Source organism: Mus pahari, chromosome 16, assembly GCF_900095145.1.
Source record: "Mus pahari chromosome 16, PAHARI_EIJ_v1.1, whole genome shotgun sequence".
Lineage (NCBI taxonomy): Eukaryota > Metazoa > Chordata > Mammalia > Rodentia > Muridae > Mus > Mus pahari.
The window spans coordinates 50,111,652-50,129,661 of NC_034605.1; the positions used below are offsets into that span (position 1 = coordinate 50,111,652).

Genomic DNA, 18,010 nt, shown 5'->3' on the forward strand with positions numbered 1-18,010 from the left:
AGGAGGAGGAGGAGGAAGAGGAGGAGAAGGAGGAGGAGGAGGAGGAGAAGGAGGAGAAGAATTAAGGACTCCGAGGTTACATGTGCAAAATAAATACAGTTTTTCCCCAGATGATGTGTTTATTTAAGGTGACTTTGGAAGAGGCCGCTGTCTCTGTAGAGCCCTGGCGTTCTTCAGGGCTGCCCTCCCCATCGCTCCTTTAACCACCACCCCCCCATACCCCGTCCCTCCCATTTCCATGGTGGGAAGGAGGAAAGGGGAAAGTGAAGGTGCCCAGGACAGGCTAGGGAAACTCCTCCCACGACTGGGAGGTTGGGGCACAAACAGGAAGGGAAGGACTGTGTCTCTAATACCCATCTATTGTCATGTGTGCCTGCTGAAGAAAAGCTAAATTCTGGAGGTGGGAGGAAGGGTACAGGGGACTCTGCCAAAGCAGAGCGAAGAGATATTTTTGAGAATCCCAGCTGAAATTTATTTTTGAACACATTTAAAACCTCATTTTTAGATGTATTTAAAGCCCCCATGTAAGTGGGAGATAAAAATCTCTATGCTCTTTCAAAGCTGCCTAGGAGAGAGAGCTAAGCCGCTCTTTGGTTGAATCCTTCTCAGCTGCACACAGGAGTGTTTAACCCAGAGGTTGGCCTCGGAGGAAATTGAGAAGCGATCTTGGTCCTGCTTTGATGCCCTCTGGTGCTTTCCATCCAGGATTTGGCCTCTAGTATTTAGGTGTTGGTGACACTCCGATGAAGGGTGGGTGCCCTTTCTGCTCTATTAGGAGGAGGCGACCATGCTTTTTTGGATTGAGGCAGAAGACATCACTAGTTTCCATGTCATTGTGATTATACCTGGTATAACAAGTGGGCTTTCCTGCTTCCATTTTTGCAAGTCACGGCACCACAGAAGCGGCGCAGACCTTGCTCCCTGGGTAATAGTGATCCACTCACTGCCAATTGTACTCCTCTCTGTAGTCTACTGGCTGGTCAACCTGGCTCTTTACTTTTTTTTTTTTTAAAGCAGCCGATTTAAAGGGCTAGACCTGAAAAAAGTCTTGGCTTCTCTTTCCTATTGGCCTGACTTTACAAACCAATAGGTGGCGCGCCGTGAAGCCTGTCCTTAACTTAAAAATTTTAAGCTATGCCATTTTAATGTTCTCATTAAAAAGAATATATGCTGCATGGCCCATATTTCTTGGGGGGGTCACACCTATTACTCTCGGTGTAGATATTTGTGATGAGTGGGGTCCCCTCTCCCCTCCTGTCCCCTCTCCTCCTTCCCTTCCTTCTGTAAATTTTTTTTTAAAACAAGGTTCGGGTTAATGTGGGTGGGGTGCTTGTTTCTGTACTACGGTCATGGCAAACAGTGATAAAGAAAGCTGTGTTTCGCTCCCCATTTCTTCTCGGCCGCTTAGAGATGTCCAGTCAGCCTGTGCGTGACTTCCACATGTGCCGGCACCCTTTCCTTCACCTTAGCACACATGCAGAGGATAAGCTGGGCTTCCTCATGGTAGAAGCCACATGGCTCACCCTTGACACACTTTCTGATTCTCCTCCTGCCCCCAAGTTCCTCAATCTGGTCAGTCCAAATATCTGCTTTAGACAGTATCTAGCTCCCTACAGGACAGCTAGATACAGACTTCTGGAGTGGCCTCACTAGCCTTTGGTCCCAAGCCATCGTAGGATAATCCACAGTCACCACTCCACAGTCCCGGTGTGGGACTAGAACTCATGATCTTGTACTTTAAAGTCAGGTAAAACTCCTCACACAAAACCTGTTGAGATAATGCTCTGACCCCCTCTGGTCTCATTAGGCATCCACACACATGTGGCCGACCCACCCCATGTACCTCCTGAGGGCCCCCAAGTCACACCTGATATCCCCACCCCCCTGCAAAAAAAAAAAAAAAGTCACAACCTGAATCTAATCACGAGAAGGCATGAGGGTAACCAAAGTTGAAGAATAGCACGCAGGCCACTGGCCCGTACATTTCAAACATATGAAGAGAAGGAGAGGGAAAGATAAACTGTCACCTGTCACCAAGGGCCCAGGAGACCTTGCAGCTAGACAGAGGGCTGTGGTTTGGGTTGGGTACCAGACTGGGAGAAGGCATTAGCAGGAGGATGTGTGAAATCTTAATAAGTCCTGGCAAGGATTCAGTTGTATTATACCAATTTCAATTGTATTCTTTTAATAAATAATGGCGGTTTTGATACGAGGTTCTCTTTAAGGAGAAGTTGAGAGAGCAGCGTGCAGGAAGTCCTCACCTGACTTTTATGACATGTCTTAAGTCTGAAGAAAAAATTTCAAAAGAGCATTGTAGTGTGATTTTGGACAATTTTGAATATCATTGTTGGGCAAAAAAGTGGCTAAAGGCAGAGAGTGAGATAGCCCTTTATAATCTCATATATTTCCTGGGGTTGCCAGGCTAGCTGTGAGACAGTTTTCAAACACCTGTGAACACCCTCAAACACCCGCTGTAGCCCTCTTACCTGTAGCCATATGGAACCTTCCAGAACTCATCTGAACAGAATTTATTTACATTTTATAATTGTGCAAATGGAAACTATGCACAATTATGGCTTAGCCCCAAATAATGGTGGAACTGGAAATAAATACTTTAGATAATGTACTATTTTTAAAACAAACTAACAAACAAACAAAAGCACCCCTTCTGCATACCCAGACATCAAGCCCATGGCAGGCTGTCAGCAGGCACGTTGAGAAGATACGAATCTGAGAGGCAGAGTTGGTAAAGAGATGAGCGAGCCTCTGACAGTGGCTGTATTCCTGAAGGAGAAGAGTGAGCATCGACAACTCAGTGACTGCAGCTGCAGTGGGAAAGTTGACCTAATTCTAATAAATATTTGACTCATGAAATGATAAATGGGGAATTCAAACTCTATTACACACACACACACACACACACACACACACACACACACCCGTTAGAGACTTATGCCTTTCCTGTTGGCCATAGAGCGCTACTCTGACGAAATCTGTCTTTCTAATTTAAAATAACCCTCCAACCCTGTTGTCAGTACCTCTTACTGTGTCACTTTCTGTCCCTTTTCTCATTGACATATGATTCGTTCCTAAAACATTTGATCTCCCATTTGCTTGTCTTCCATAAACATTATGTGGCTTAGCTATTATATGAACTGTGCCTCACTGGGAAGAAACCGGCATTATTAGGAGCTGCCTCTGATGGGTTTTTTAAAAGGTGTATATTGGTCCACAGAATATTTTGGGTCGGGGTGAGTTGTCCTCATGGCTTATAGAATCTTTGATCTCAATGGCATTAGAGAAGAGGAGACTGGAAATCGGGCAAGGGAGTACCACCTTGAGCATTGGGTCATTCACCCTCTTCACCTAACCATCACTGACAAGGTCAAGCACTGAGCTCTGCTTCCTGCTGCCTGCTGCCTGGGCCTGTTCTCTCCGGCTCTGAATCTTACTCAGGATGCCTTTGACCTTCAGGGGAGGGTTTCGTTTGTTTGTTTGTTCTGAATGGTACTATAGTAGATGAACAAATTTAGTGCTCCATGTTGCTCACATCCAATCATACTTTTAACAGAACTATAGCGAAATACACACAGCGTGAAATTGGTCCCATTTTTTTTCTTACTAAGGGATTTTTACATAAGGTTCCCCAATGAAAATACATTTTTATTTTCAATTTTGTAAAAGAAAGTTTGAAGGGGAATGTCTTCAGAATGGATTGAATTTACCAAACTTAGTTTGGTCTGAGGGAGACTAAACTTGCTTATCTTGTGATCTTTAATTCATTTTTTTGTTAACTTGGACTGACTGATTTGTGAAAGAAACAGGTTGAGTCTGCTTTTGAGGTACATAATTTGATTTTGAATTTACTTTGAAAATATATTGTATACTGGGCAGTGGTTTGTGGATTCCTTGGGAGCCAGAGGCAGGTGAATCTCTCAGCCTGGCCTGCAGAGAGAGTTCCAGGACAGCCAGGGTGACACACTGAAACCCTGCCTCAAAAAATTATTTATTGTATTTATTAAATGCAATTTTAGTTATAACATCAGCTCACTATGGTTTTCTCAAAGCAGGCTTTGTTTTGTCAGTTGCAAAAGTGTTTTTATTTAAATGTATTTTGCAACAAAATTGTATCTATGGTTTATACTATATACACATATGTACTATATTTTGCATAATGTATATAATAATGTATGTTCATAGTAGCTTAATAGTTTCCTGCTGGAATTATCAAGGCTAAGAGGAGGGGCCCACATTAGCTCATTGAATTTCTGGGAGGCTGAAATCCAGTTGTTCCACCTCTCATTTGTAAGTGGGTAACATCAATATAGTTACACATCACGATCAGTGGCACTAACAATGTTAGAATTCTAAGAGCAGTTGGCATTTCCTCCCTCTGACTTTGAGATGGCAGGATGTTTCATGAGAAGTGTCTTTGTTAGCAGGAGTCATCATTGTTTACTAGGAACCCTCTGGTTCTGAAGAGGACACGGGACGCTAGTCACAAGGAATGTCATAAGACAGGCTCCCGATGCTACCGCATCACGTGTCAGTGTGGTGTAAGTGAAGTGACCTTAGTCAGTACCAAAGTTGGTATCACACAGAGCATGCCAGCCCTACGTACAGAGTTGGCGCAATTGCTGAGGCACTGCCTGCTTGACCTCGGATCCAAAGTGGTCTTTTGAAAGTTTCTGGTTTTTTTGTTTTTTTTTGTTTTTTTCTCCCATGAATGTAGAGAAGGAAAGACCTTTCCATACCTGACACAAATAATGTGAGAGACCCAAATATCAAAATGTGGTCAGTAGCTGCTGACCAAGGGATGGAGGCAGTCAGGGAACTTCATCCCTGAGGGGGGCGGTGTGCAGATTGCTGCATGATCAAGTCGAGGTAATGGCCTCCAGACCACACGGAGAGAGGGTGTAGAGGCCAAGTCGGAGAAAGCTGTGGGAAAGGGCTGGCGACTCGGGACCCTCTGCTGGCCAGGATCTCATCTCTCGCGGTCTCTGTTTCAGATCGCCTGTTTGGTGCCTCTGGATGACTTTCAGCTGTATCGGCGGCTCAAGTTTGAACGAGGTACACATTCTTCTGTTTATGCCGGTGGGGAACGTGGCTTTGACACAGACCGTCTTTGCACGAGCTTCATGAAAGATCAAGGCTGCTGTGGGCTGTCGACAGAACCACAAGGGGACTGCAAGGAGTGGAAACAGCCATTGGCACATGTCCCAACAGCGATGTCAACTGTCCCAGCCACAGCTTGCCGGGGAGGGGGATGTGTGAACCAGAAAATGCAGACTAGCAGGAAGTGAATTTTCATTATGTTGGTTATTTTGTATTTTTATTTTTAATCTGGACTGGGTCCAGAAAGGTATTCTGAAAGTGAGCTGGTTTCTTAATAGAAAAGGAAAATAACCTCTCAAAATCGGCTTTTTATCATTGTTTTTCTCATTCCTGAAGATCAGTTTTCAAACATTGACCAGCCGAAGCATTGCTATTGGTCCTCGTGATAAAGTATTCGATGCCCCGCCTTCTGATACCGCGTTTGTAGTCATGGTGATACCCAAGCGTTTGGATATGTGCTATTCTAATAGAATTTACAGAGCGCAGAAACTGGTTTGTCTTTCTGACTTTGGCCGTGGAGTGATGTTTGCAGCCTCTCTCCCTACGGAGCACATCTATCTGGAGGGAGTGTTTTCATTCCTTTTGTCTCTGACAGGCCTTTTCGAGGACACCATTCCCCTACTCCCACCCTTAGAACAGTCTTGAATGGAAAACTGGACGCCATTCCCCCACTCCCACCCTTAGAACAGTCTTGAACGGAAAACTGTATCTTTTTAGTTCTCGAGGCGTCCCGCATAGGCCTGCTATAGTCTTGCCGAGCGTAGTCAGCCCTAGTCAGAAAGAAACATAGAGTGTCTGAGGAGCAGTGTCTTGCTGTGGAGTTGTCCCCGTGCCTCAAGTGCGGAGGGCAGAGCGTCTATCTGTCAATGCTCGGTGCTTGCTAGGGACATCACCATCGTCTCCTTTGCTTTTCCCAAGTCCCCTGAAAGGTGATGTGTTTAGGGAAACAAGGAAGAAAACCACTGGGACCATGAAGAGGGGTGTCAAGGGAGGCCTGAGGCAGGGGGATGCCATTCACCCCCTTCAGCTAAAACCTGCCTTGGTCCTTCGGTCTATGAACTCTGGGCCTTTTTGTCCCTCTGTCATGGGTGGATCACCCAACTAAACTCACAAGGCTGGTATATCAAGCGGATTTTTTTTCTTGTGGCACACATAATAGCATTTCTTTTCTCTACCACCACCCACTCTAACTACTACACTACCCATCCCTCTGTAGCAGGCTCACGTCTTATCGTTTACATGTGGGGGGTATAACAACTCAATATTAGACAAGTGGCAATGGCTCCCAAAGTTAAAACACTCTGTGGATTGGTTCTCCTGATGAATGTGTAGTTTTGGTTGATTTTAAACATAGTGACCAAGAGCTGGAGTGAGACAAGGATGATATTACTATAAGCCACGTCTCATGACCTTTTCCTCTGTCATACTGTTATTGATAATAAAAACCCCAATCACCTTTACACTGCACTCTGTTCCTCTCCTGTCCCCCTTTCCTGAAATGACATCATCATAACACTCTTTTTTTTTTTTTAAAGATTTATTTATTTATTATATGTAAGTACACTGTAGCTGTCTTCAGACACTCCAGAAGAGGGAGTCAGATCTTGTTACGGATGGTTGTGAGCCACCATGTGGTTTCTGGGATTTGAACTCAGGACCTTCAGAAGAGCAGTCGGGTGCTCTTACCCTCTGAGCCATCTCACCAGCCCCATCATAACACTCTTTAGGGAGCATTTTCATATTGCCATGGGTGTAACGATTGTCACATTGTTAATGGAAACAGAACACTCTTTAGTTAGCTGGCCAAATAGGTCTTTGCATCCAAGTAGAGTTAGTAACCTTTTGAGTGAGGCGCACTTGGAGAATAATGAACAGATTATACTCTTTCCCCTGTGCTGTTTGGCTGCGTAGGACTTTTTGAGTCCCCCAGTGTTCAGCTCTCGTTAAGACTGGTGACACCTTCATACCACATGGTAGTGCAGTCTGTCCAATTACAAAAGGTTAGGCAGGTTTTGTAGCCAGGGCGTCTCTATAGGCGGTGCTGCCTCTCTCTGTGTTCATCCATGATAAGTTGATCAAATAGTTTTATTTATGCATAGACTTTATTTTTCTCTACTTACTGCCCCACTGTAGATCTCTTGCATTGACAATGGATTTGATTCTCATCTCATAAAAGAGGAAACTGAGGTTCGGCTAAGATCACATGGGTTTCATAAGTGTCTCACTTATGAAAAGCTTAAGTTGCATAATTTTTTACAGTTCCGGACACTTCCTCAAGCATCAGTCCATCTCTTCGATAAGGATGGTCTGCTGTATCCTTCACAGCCCTTCTTGGCAGGCACACTCTTTCCTTGGGGTCACGTGTCCTGTACCCCAACAGTGGCCCAAGCAGAACAGCTCCGCCCACTTTCTCTTCATCTTACTTCACATCTTTTTTCTGGAAGGTTCCATCCTTAGTTTCCTAGGTTCTAGGGTGTTGTATAGAAACTCTGAAAATTCCACACAATGCACCTTATCCATCTCCTTTAGTACAGGTTCCCCTTACTCTGGTCATGGCTCCTCCTTTCTCTAGACATCCTCCAGGAGATAGGACTCACCTAGGTAGGATGCCCAACATGGCCATATTAAAGAGAAAGAAATCTTATGAAGGCAGTAGCAACCAAAATGTATTTAATATTATGATTTCTTTTGGATAGTCAGCTATAACTTAGGGGCTCATGTTAAACTTACCAAGCATGAGTTACACAACATTTTGGGGGTCTTGTAACAGTGCTAGAGTAACTGACTTTAGATGTTATTCCAAATTTGAAAATCTTTGAGTCTTTCCAAGACTCTTGTGAGCAATCTGTTTGATGGTGGCTACTCTGGCTATATGGATTATATTGACTGTAGCAGATGTTAATTTTGATTACTTTAGTTTAATGGCATCTTAACTGTCTGCGGCAGACTCCTCTACTTTGAGATACCGAAGGCAAATTAACTTTGGCATAATTAAAAATGCATCAGGTCATAGAAGTTAATACAGCTTGATATATATGTCAGCTGGTAATTAAATTAAATTGGAGGTGTGGTGTTTCCCACAATAATAAAAATTCCTGTGGTGTCTCTTTTGGGGTAGATGAACAATGGCAGAGAGTGGCAGGCGAGCCACTCTGGTTGGTTAAGAAAGTATGCAAAAGAATGAAAACAAATTGCATATGGCACATGTCAAATGTCACTGGTTGTCATGTCGGAAAAACAAGGGTTGGCGATTCTGTTTTGTTTTGTTTGTTCTCTTCTCTTTTCCCCTTTTACTCCCTTCCCCAGTGCTGAGCTTGATTGGATCCAGCTTTTGAGAGCTGAAAACAGTCGTCTGGGTCAGATCTAATTCTTAGATGCCCTGGCACTTTTCAGTGTCGCAGGCTGTTTCGATTTCCTAATAATTGTCAGAATGCAGAAGTAGAGCAGTCTGAAATAGCCTGGCTTTGCACAATTGCCTGAACGGGCAGTGTCTTAAGATAAATAGCCGTGGGGCTTCCCTTCAGCTCCTTTGCAGAAGCAAACTGCAGTCTGAGTCTGTGACTTGGCCTCTGTGATGAAGCATGTTACATTAATTAATTAGCTAATGCACACTGTGTCATGTTCATCGTAAAGTTTCAAAGTCATTATTTGGGGGTGCTGCTCTTTGTCTAAATTCTTATGTTCTAGGTATATGAACGTAGCAACTACTCATCCACTCACACATTCATACATTTATATAATATACATTTATGTAATAATATACTTGGATCGTATCCCTCCCCTTGTCCTCCTAACCACGCCTTTTCCCACGGAACCCAACCAGTCTGCTCCTATTTGCATGTCTTTTAAATTTACTTATTTATTTTTATTGCATTGTTGGGTACATGATGTGAGGGGAGAATCTTGCATGCCAATGCACGTATGACAGTCAGAGGGAAAAACAAAAAAACCAAAAAACTGTGGAGCTGGTCTCTGCTTCCGCCTGTATGTGGACTCCAGTGATCAGCATCAAGTCACCAGCCTGGTGCTGCACATAGCCAGTGCCCCTGCCTGATGAACCATCTTGCATGTGGATTTAAGTTTGAAGGGAGAGGGCTGATGTAGGGGAGGGAGCACACACCACTGTACATGTGAATCCTTGCAAGCAGGAGCAGCAGAGCTCACTGCAGGATGCTGGATGGGCTGCATCTGTGGCTGCAGAGCCTATGTACTCTAAAATGTATTTCTTATCCCGGGTTACCAGTGCACGTGGGCTAGCAGACTGATGTGCACAGCTGTGACCCTCCCTCACAGGTGACAGGAGAGAAGGTCCAGAGCTGAGGATCAGAGGGGAGATGGGGCGGGCAGGTGCCTCTGGTTAGGAGGAGCCAAGGGAGGGAATTGTCATTTCTTTAGGAGTATTGCCTGTGAGTCTCTCAAAATACAGTTCCGGTTTCACAAATTTGTAAATACTTTACATGATCACAGAGCCCCAAACTTGTGGAAGTCACTGCATTTTCCCAGTTATCAGTAACCCAGAATAAGAAATAAGTTTTACAACCAGCCCTCTTCATCTGTGGTTCCTGCATCCATAGATTTAGACAACCTCACATTGGAAATGTATTTTTTTTTTAAAAATTGCTGCTGTACTGATGCTCATCTTCCACCATCCCCTAAATAACATAACAGCTATCCATATGTCACCGTAGGCTGTGTTTTAAGGAAGCTGGGGATGATGGGAAAGCGTACAAATACCGCATCCCTTTATGTAAAGGACTTAAGCCTTTAAGGACCTTGGTATCTACCCTGAGGAATGCAGACGTTCCCACATGCAAATACGTGCTTACAACTCATTAAATTGATTTTTCAGTCCCTTACTTGAAAAACACCACAATAAAAAGTATATATTTGTAGGTTTCCTTTCAAAGAATTTAATGTCACTGGGAGGGGGGGTTGGGGTGGGGGGATGAGGAATTTGGCTTTAGGCTGCTGGAGCCTGCTGTGTTTAATGTGTTTTGGAAAATGATGTTCATCTTGACCATATCATTTCCAAGGAAATATGTGCTGTGTTAAACTGTTACTTTTTTTTTTTTTTTTTAAGAGGTAGGACACCCCCCCCCCTTCTGCCCCTCAGTCACCTTCAGCTCTGGGTTTGTCTTCTGTTTTTATGAAGTCTGACTGATTTCTAGGGTGGGTTAACTTTACATGTGCACCATTTAGGGAACTTCAGAAACCGATCAAAAGCACTTGTAGGTTTGCCGCTCGTTCGTGACTCCAACCAAAAAAGGGGCTTAAGTGTGGTTATTAAAAATGTTCGGTTATGAACAACCGTAAGAACAAGGCTAATGTGTGTTCAGTGTCAGATGGTTCTCAAAAGCACAGCGGCCTCAAAGTTTGTCTCTAGTAATTCTTACCAAATTAGTAATTATCCTGTTGAAAGACCAGAAAGCGTGCTTTCACGCTATGGGGCCTTCGCTGGGAAGAATACTGGAGGCTAGCTATAAGAACCACTTAAATGTCCTCTGTGCTCTCCAACCCAGAGGTACCCAAACCCTTTTTCTTTCATTCAAAAACATCTTTCATTTGCCTCTGTTAGAGACCTGGCTGTGGCGGTTGGATTGTAAGAGATAAAACTCTTTAGTCCCCTTACTCCCTGGGTGTTCCACGCTTCCTTACCCGCTATGGCACGGGTAGGGTGACCTAGGAAGTAAAAACCAAGTGATGGTTTTTGAGAGCAGAGTTCTAGGTGTAGTAGCTTGTTTTTATATTAGGAAGAAGGTCGCCCGTCTGAGTGGCACCTCACTTCCGAGTGGTGGGGGGGTTACAAGTGTGAGTTGCTGCGCCCAGCTTCCAGAAATAACTTTGTTGGTTTGTTTTTTGAGACAGGATTTCTCCGTATAGCCCTGGCTGTCCTGGAACTCACTTTGTAGACCAGGCTGGCCTCAAACTCAGAAATCTGCCTGACTCTGCCTCCCGAGTGCTGGGATTATAGGCGTGCGCCACCACACCCGACCGAAAATAACTTAAGAACTGACACAAGTGGTGTCTGTGCCTTTAAAAAATAATCGTGTGGAGCATGCCCAAAGAGCTCAGTCCCTGGGTCTCGAGCTGTGGAAGTAGAGGACCAGCTCCTACCCAGTGCCCTCTGAGAAAGCATGCCATGGCATGCGCACGATCCCAGTACACAGTAAATAAGTGTAACTTTTAAAATCCATATCAACAATAAAGAAAACCTGTTCCTTTTCACCTAGCCCTTGACCTTCATCCGGGGCAAGCTGTTACCTTCAACAGTCTTCTGGAAGCAGTCCAAGTATGCCTCTATATACATAGTTTTATAAATACAACTCATTTATACTATTCTGTAATCTTGTCTTTCTGTTGAATACACCTATTATTATTTTATAAATTTACCATATATTTTTGAAAAAATATAAGCAGTGCTCAACTATATGACTATATATTATCTGCGCAACTACATTAAAAAATCTCATATATCTGACTTAGTATATTAACTTTTAAAAAAAGACTATGCATTTGTGTTGTGGTATACAAGGTTTCTACAGAACAGTATATGTTTTTATCTACAATTGGATTGCACATTTTCCATGTGCTGTACGTAGAGATAAAACTACTGGTGTAGGAAAATCTTCTAGGATCACATGTGTCATGTCTCTTTAATCCTCTCAGTAAAGTCTGCCCTGTGGGAGAAACAATCCTACAGTCCTGGTTACTTGCTCGCTGTCACTGGAAGCAGCCTTATCGGTTAATACGCTTTCAGTGACAAGGAATGGAATGTCTGAAAATAGCTTGAACACCCAGGACATCTCCCTACTACCATGTACGTACGCGAAGCCCATGGGTAGGCCGTGATGATGGCTTTGACTGATCTCACCACTCAAATGTTTAAATGGCTTAGCTTTTCCTGAGAGTCCCCAGATCCTTGTGCCTGTCCCAGTGCCTTAACTTCACATCCCTGTGGACAAAAGAAGGCAGACGAATGGCATCGGGGACCAGGCCTTGTCCTAGAAGCCCTGTGGTCAGGTAAGGTCTCTCCTTACCTTCCCATTGGTTGGAATCACATCTCATTCCAAGCCTTCACTGCCGGATGTCTGGGAAAGTACAGCCCAAGACTCTCCAGGCTGTCCCGGCAGACTTGATTTGATAAGATTCAAGGAGACTGAGACGAGGGAACTGGGAGAATTGGCTAGAATGGCCAGTTTTGGTTTTAGGTGGAGCTAAAAAAAAAATCTGTCTCCTAGTATCTCTACTTTTGATCATATTTAAGCTACGGAAGCCATCCTTGAAGAATAAGACTGGGGTCTTGCCCAGTATGGGGCTACGGCTGCCTAGGACACGTCTCTTCCCCATACTAACCAAAACAATTAATCAGTCACACCAAGAAAAGCCCCAGACATGACTTGTAATGAATGAAGTACGAACATGCACCGTAGGTGCATCTCAGGATGAATGGGAGGACCTATCTGATGGCAGTCTGTTAAGGGTGTACTACCTAGTGGGGAAGTTGAAATCCCTGTTTTCCTGTGACTCAGATTCCTTCCTGGTGTTTGTGTTAGACCGTGGGTAGCAATCACACTTGGTTCTAATTCATCAGAATCCTTAACTGTCCCCGAGTTTATCATTTCTAGTTCCATTGTACCACTTTGGATGCCTGAAACAACTCTTTGATAAGAAACACATTACAACTTTTCCTGGTATTACAACTGATTAGAGTGATTATAACAGATTGACATTAACCTTAGAGGTTTAGAGAGGAACATCACGAATAAGGAGTTTGTAAAATACATCCATTCAGAGAAAGTAAGGCTACTGCTCCCCTCTGGTGGTCTTGTAAGTCTCCTCATAGGGCATAGTACAAGAAGAAAAAAATGGAATATTTTATTGAGCAAGAAATGGGAAAATGAAGAGAGACATAAATACTTCAACAGGTGGCTGGCTGTCCACCTGCCAATCTTACCTGTCCTTCTGTGTGCCACATGGTTCCAGACACTGTCACACGACTGGCTATCATTGTTGTGCTCTGTGAATGCCTCTGTTTCAAGAGCTGTGAGCCCTTCATATATACTCCCTGTCTTGTTCACTAGTAAGACAGCAAACTGCTTAAATCTGACCTTCTAGCTAAGCCAAACTGGGTTCTGTTTGACCCTGCACTCTCTGAATCCTGATTTTAAAACCCCCCACAGTATGAGCTATAGCTCCGAGCCCAGAGCAGGTATCCTCATGTGTAGAGTGCCTTTGTTCTCCTGCTTTGACCCTCTTCAAGTCAACCTTTCTCCCAAGATGCTACCTAGTTCATCACTGAAGAAGTAAGATTTTTTTTGCCCATTTTGAGTGCTCAAAGGCAAGTTGTAGTTTTTGGTTAAAGACCATCCTTACCCATTCATAAAGTCGGTGGTGACCTGTTCTCTTGGTTCTTACCTTGAGAATATGGCAGGGATGACCTTATGCTCTGGACGGGATAACAGGCTCGGACCCATCAAGAAGACTGTCAATCATGGAAATGGCCACTCCCTTGCTGCTATTATTTCCATACTTGTTGGTCTATTAAAAAACAAAAACAAAAAACAACAGATTAATGGAGGGGAAGGAGAGAAACTTTAATGCTCAGATTGGAGAAAGCCCCTCACAGTTTCTTCCTTTATGTTTCAGAGGTTCACATGGACCCCCTCCGGACATGGTGTCCTGTCGCAGACTGCCAGACCGTGTGCCATATCGCAGCCGGAGACCCAGGCCAGCCAGTGTTGGTGGAGTGCCCTTCTTGCCACCTGAAATTCTGCTCATGTTGCAAGGATGCTTGGCACGAGGAGTCCTCCTGTAGAGACAACCAGTCTGCGATGCCAGAGCATGGGTAAGGGAGGAGGTGTGTCTGGGGCTGTTCCCAGTGTTCTTTTCAAACCCAGCATAAGCTGCTGTGAGGAGGAATTAAATGGCTTTTAGACATTCACTGTAGAAATACCCCGAGAAGAACAAGTAAGGTGGTCACAGTCATTAACCAGTACAGGATGCCTGAAAGGAATTCTAGCTCTTTATCCTAAGGGCACTTTCCAGATCATGTTGAATCCATTCCCTTGGGATAGAAAGGCACCAAGATCTGTAGTTCCCATATGTATGTATGTATGTATGTATGTATGTGTGTGTGTATGTATGTATGTATATGTACACACACATTTATATATATATATATATATATATATATATATATATATATATATATAGCCATGTTCAACCTACACTGGTGTAGCCCACCCTTCCTGTTTAGAAAATAAGACGGCTGTGAATGGCCTGTTCATCGAATATGCCAACCCCACAGAGTGTACAGACATATATACCTAAATGCTTAGGAAACACAGGGAGATTCCTCCCTAATGCTTTATGCTACGAGAACTTGGCGCCAGGGCTGAGATCCTGTTACGGGTGGAGAAGCAATTCAACCACCGGTGCCGTCTTGTATGGAAGGTTTTTATGGTGGCAGCCAGGAGCAGAGCGGGAGACCTTCGTGTTGGGTCCCATGCTTCGCTGGAGGCTATGGCTGTTCTGCACGAGCAAGAACAAAACAATCAGTGTTCCCCGGCCAGTTGGCTTACTCACTCGGTGCCCTCAGAGCATGCAGAACTGGTCTTCAGGAACAGTCACGCTGCCTGGGTATCAGACGGGAGCACAGAAGAAAGAGGACTCTGATCCGCGTGCTGCCATGTGCCGTCCCCATCAGACTTAAGGCAGGGCCTTCCATAGTGGTCAACCCCATGAGCAAGTTTAAGGGGCTCAGAAGAAAGGGTGATCTGAGTTCTGCTACTGTTCTTGGCATCCAAGTGGCCTCACGTAAGACATTCAGTCTCTTATGAGCCTGCATCCCCACTGGGAAAAAGGCATTAAATATTTTATTATATTGACTCTGTGTATGCGTTTGTGTGTGTGTGTATGTGTGTGTGTGAATACACATGTAGATAGACCTGTGCCGTAAGTCATATGTAGAGCTCAGAGAACAACTTGTGAGAGTTTTTTTTTTGTTTTTGTTTTTGTTTTTGTTTTTGTTTTTATTTCTCCATTTGGGTCCCAGGGGTTGGACTCAGATCAGCAGGCGTGGCGGCAGCAAGTTCCTTCACCTGCTGAACCTTCTCACCAGCCCAGAGGAGAATATTAAATCAGAAATGGTGTCTCTCCTATGTAAGGATATTCCCAGCACCTCATCTGACCTAGATTGGTCTACATTTTGTAAACGGGGATGCTTCTGTGTGCTGGGTGGTAATTTTGATGACCAGTCACTGGTGTGTAGTGGGGTACTCAGACTCCCTCCTACCCTGACTTGAACCACTTGGCTCTGTGTCCCTTTCTGCTGTGGTCACACACGGGCCTCTTCATCAACTTTCAGTCATTGTTGGCATCTCTTTGAGTGTTGAATCTGTAACTGAATCCCAGCCCCTACCCGTACTTCGCGGTGAGGTCGTTACCTGGACGGCATCTCGTTTGGATCCTGAGCTGGCGTTTTCTCACAGTCTAGCTCCCTCTATTCACTTCTTATTCAGAGGCCGTGTGATTAGGGATGAAGTATTAATTTGGCAAAGCACTAAAAGCAGCCAGCTGTAGAAAGTGTAATTATATAATTCATTAGGAGCCAAAATAAATAAATTCCTTCTTATTGGGCTTTCTGAACAACTAATAATCCATGCCTCCTACTCCTTTCTTTGGAAGTGAGTTAGTTAAACATGGCAAACTGAGATATTTACTAACTAGCCATCGAACAGCCCTGGCCATCGCACAGGTGACCCTGACTGAACGTGTCTTGTCTGTTTCGTCCTAGGGCCCTCTTTGGGACGGATGTGGACGCCCCCATCAAGCAGTGCCCGGTTTGCCGCATTTACATTGAGCGCAACGAAGGCTGCGCCCAGATGATGTGCAAGAACTGCAAGCACACGTTCTGCTGGTACTGTCTGCAGAACCTGGACGTGAGTTCTCCGTGGAAGGGGCTCGTCATTGCCTTTGCTGTGTCTGAGCCAGCCACACAGTCCTTCCCTTTAGCAATGGGGCCTCTTACTATCCTGCAAAAGGAATTTGTTTTTCTCAGTGAGATCCCCTAAGCCCAATTTGTCCTTCCTGACCCGCCCCTGTCCTTCTTCTCCCCTCCCTGTTTCTCTAACCTCTGTTCACTTCCTCCTCCCCTTTGTTTTCGTTGGTTTCATGGGCCTTGGACCCAATCATTGTGCCTGCTGGGTGAGCACTGTGCTGCCGAGTCACAACCCATCCCTGTTGCTACTTCAGACACCATGAAATCTCTGTGTTCTGTCTTAGCTTTCAGACGTATTTTTGTCTGAAATGTTTGTAGGACATTTCTATGCTCTAGAGGAAATTATCTCTATTGTGTAAATAGCTATCTGAGTGTTTGCTTTATACTGTTATTGCAACAAATGGTCACAAACTTTCTGGCCTAAAACAACAGAGAATTAGTTTCTATGTCTGTATCTTAGAAGCCTGATTTATATATATATATATATATATATATATATATATATATATATATATATATATATATATATATATATATATATATATATATATATATATATATATATATATATATATATATATATATATATAATATCACTGGATCATGATCCCGACAGGAATGGAATGCTGTCTGGAGATGCTAGATGGGAATCCACATCTTTGCTCCTCTATCTCATAGAGATGAGGTTGCTTGCGTCACTAGGCCCATCACATCTCTCTGAGCTCCTCGTTGTCCTCATTCCTGCTGACCACAGGCAGGCAGCATTTCCTCTCGATAAAGAACCATGAAATGAGATGGGAGCCAGTGCGACCACCAAGGATAATCTCCCCTATGTCAAGGTCCTTCACATAGTGACACATGCAGGTAGTAACTGGAGACTCAGCCACATGTGTCTCCAAGGGGGCATTCTGCCTATTGCCATCAGAAAGGCTGTTCCAGGGGCTGGTGTGACAAGGAAGTCCGGCTGCCTCGCCACTTACTACTAGATCCTGACACCTGTCTGTTGCTTAGTCTCCCTCCCCACCCAAGAGTGTGTCTTCCCAAATTCTGCCAAGTCGAACACTGATCTCAGCTGTGGGAGGGTGGGTGACAAGGGTGTCCTCCAGTCTCAATCTTTTAAAGTTTGAGTTAGCCCAAGCTGTTTACTCCTGTCTGAAGCTATAATGTGTGTCCATATTGGTGTAAGACCTCAGTCACACTTGTCTTAGGTAGGGTTTCTATTGCTATGATGAAACACCACAGACATTCGGAGAGGGAGGAAAGGGTTTATTCAGCTTACTCTCCCACATCATAATCCATCATCAGACGAAGTCAGGGCAGGAATTCAAGAGGGACAGGGATCTGGAGCCAGGAGCTGATGCAGAAGCCATGGAAGGGTGCTGCCTGCTTACTTACTGGCTTGCTCCTCATGGCTTGCTCAGCCTGCTTTCTCATAGAATGCAGGACTGCCACCCCATCAAGGGCTGGTCCTTCCCATGATCAATCACTAATTAAGAAAATGCCCCCACAGGCTTACCTACAGCCAGATTCTACAAAGGCATTTTCTCAATTGAGGATCCCTCCTCTGATGACTCTAGCTTGTGTCAACCAGCAGGCCACACTTACACTGGTGTCTTCTCATCAGCTCTTGGTTTTGCCGGACAGTTGTATTTCATTCAGCCAGTGGTTTGTTTGGTCTGCTATAGTATCTTACACGGTGCTGGTAATGAAGGTTCATTACAGAATGGAATGCCTACTGGTGCCTCAGCTGAAAGTAAGGTGAGGTGTTAAGGACATCGTGGGGGAAAGTGGCTTGGTCTTCTTCTTCTTCTTCTTCTTCTTCTTCTTCTTCTTCTTCTTCTTCTTCTTCTTCTTCTTCTTCTTCTTCTTCTTCTTTTAAAGATTTATTTATTTATT

The 18,010-nt window shown here is 44.3% G+C and overlaps 1 protein-coding gene across 2 annotated transcripts in view; it reads left to right on the forward strand.

The window, feature by feature from the left end:
- The window catches only part of Rnf144b (ring finger protein 144B), a 129,967-nt gene that overhangs the window by 104,699 nt on the left and 7,258 nt on the right, over window positions 1-18,010 (forward strand). For both annotated transcript variants that reach the window (XM_021215826.2, XM_021215825.2), the window contains exons 4-6: window positions 5,010-5,070; window positions 13,762-13,960; window positions 15,911-16,055. In XM_021215826.2, coding sequence (XP_021071485.1) covers window positions 5,010-5,070; window positions 13,762-13,960; window positions 15,911-16,055 — 405 coding nt within the window. The remainder of the gene's footprint in view (window positions 1-5,009; window positions 5,071-13,761; window positions 13,961-15,910; window positions 16,056-18,010) is intronic.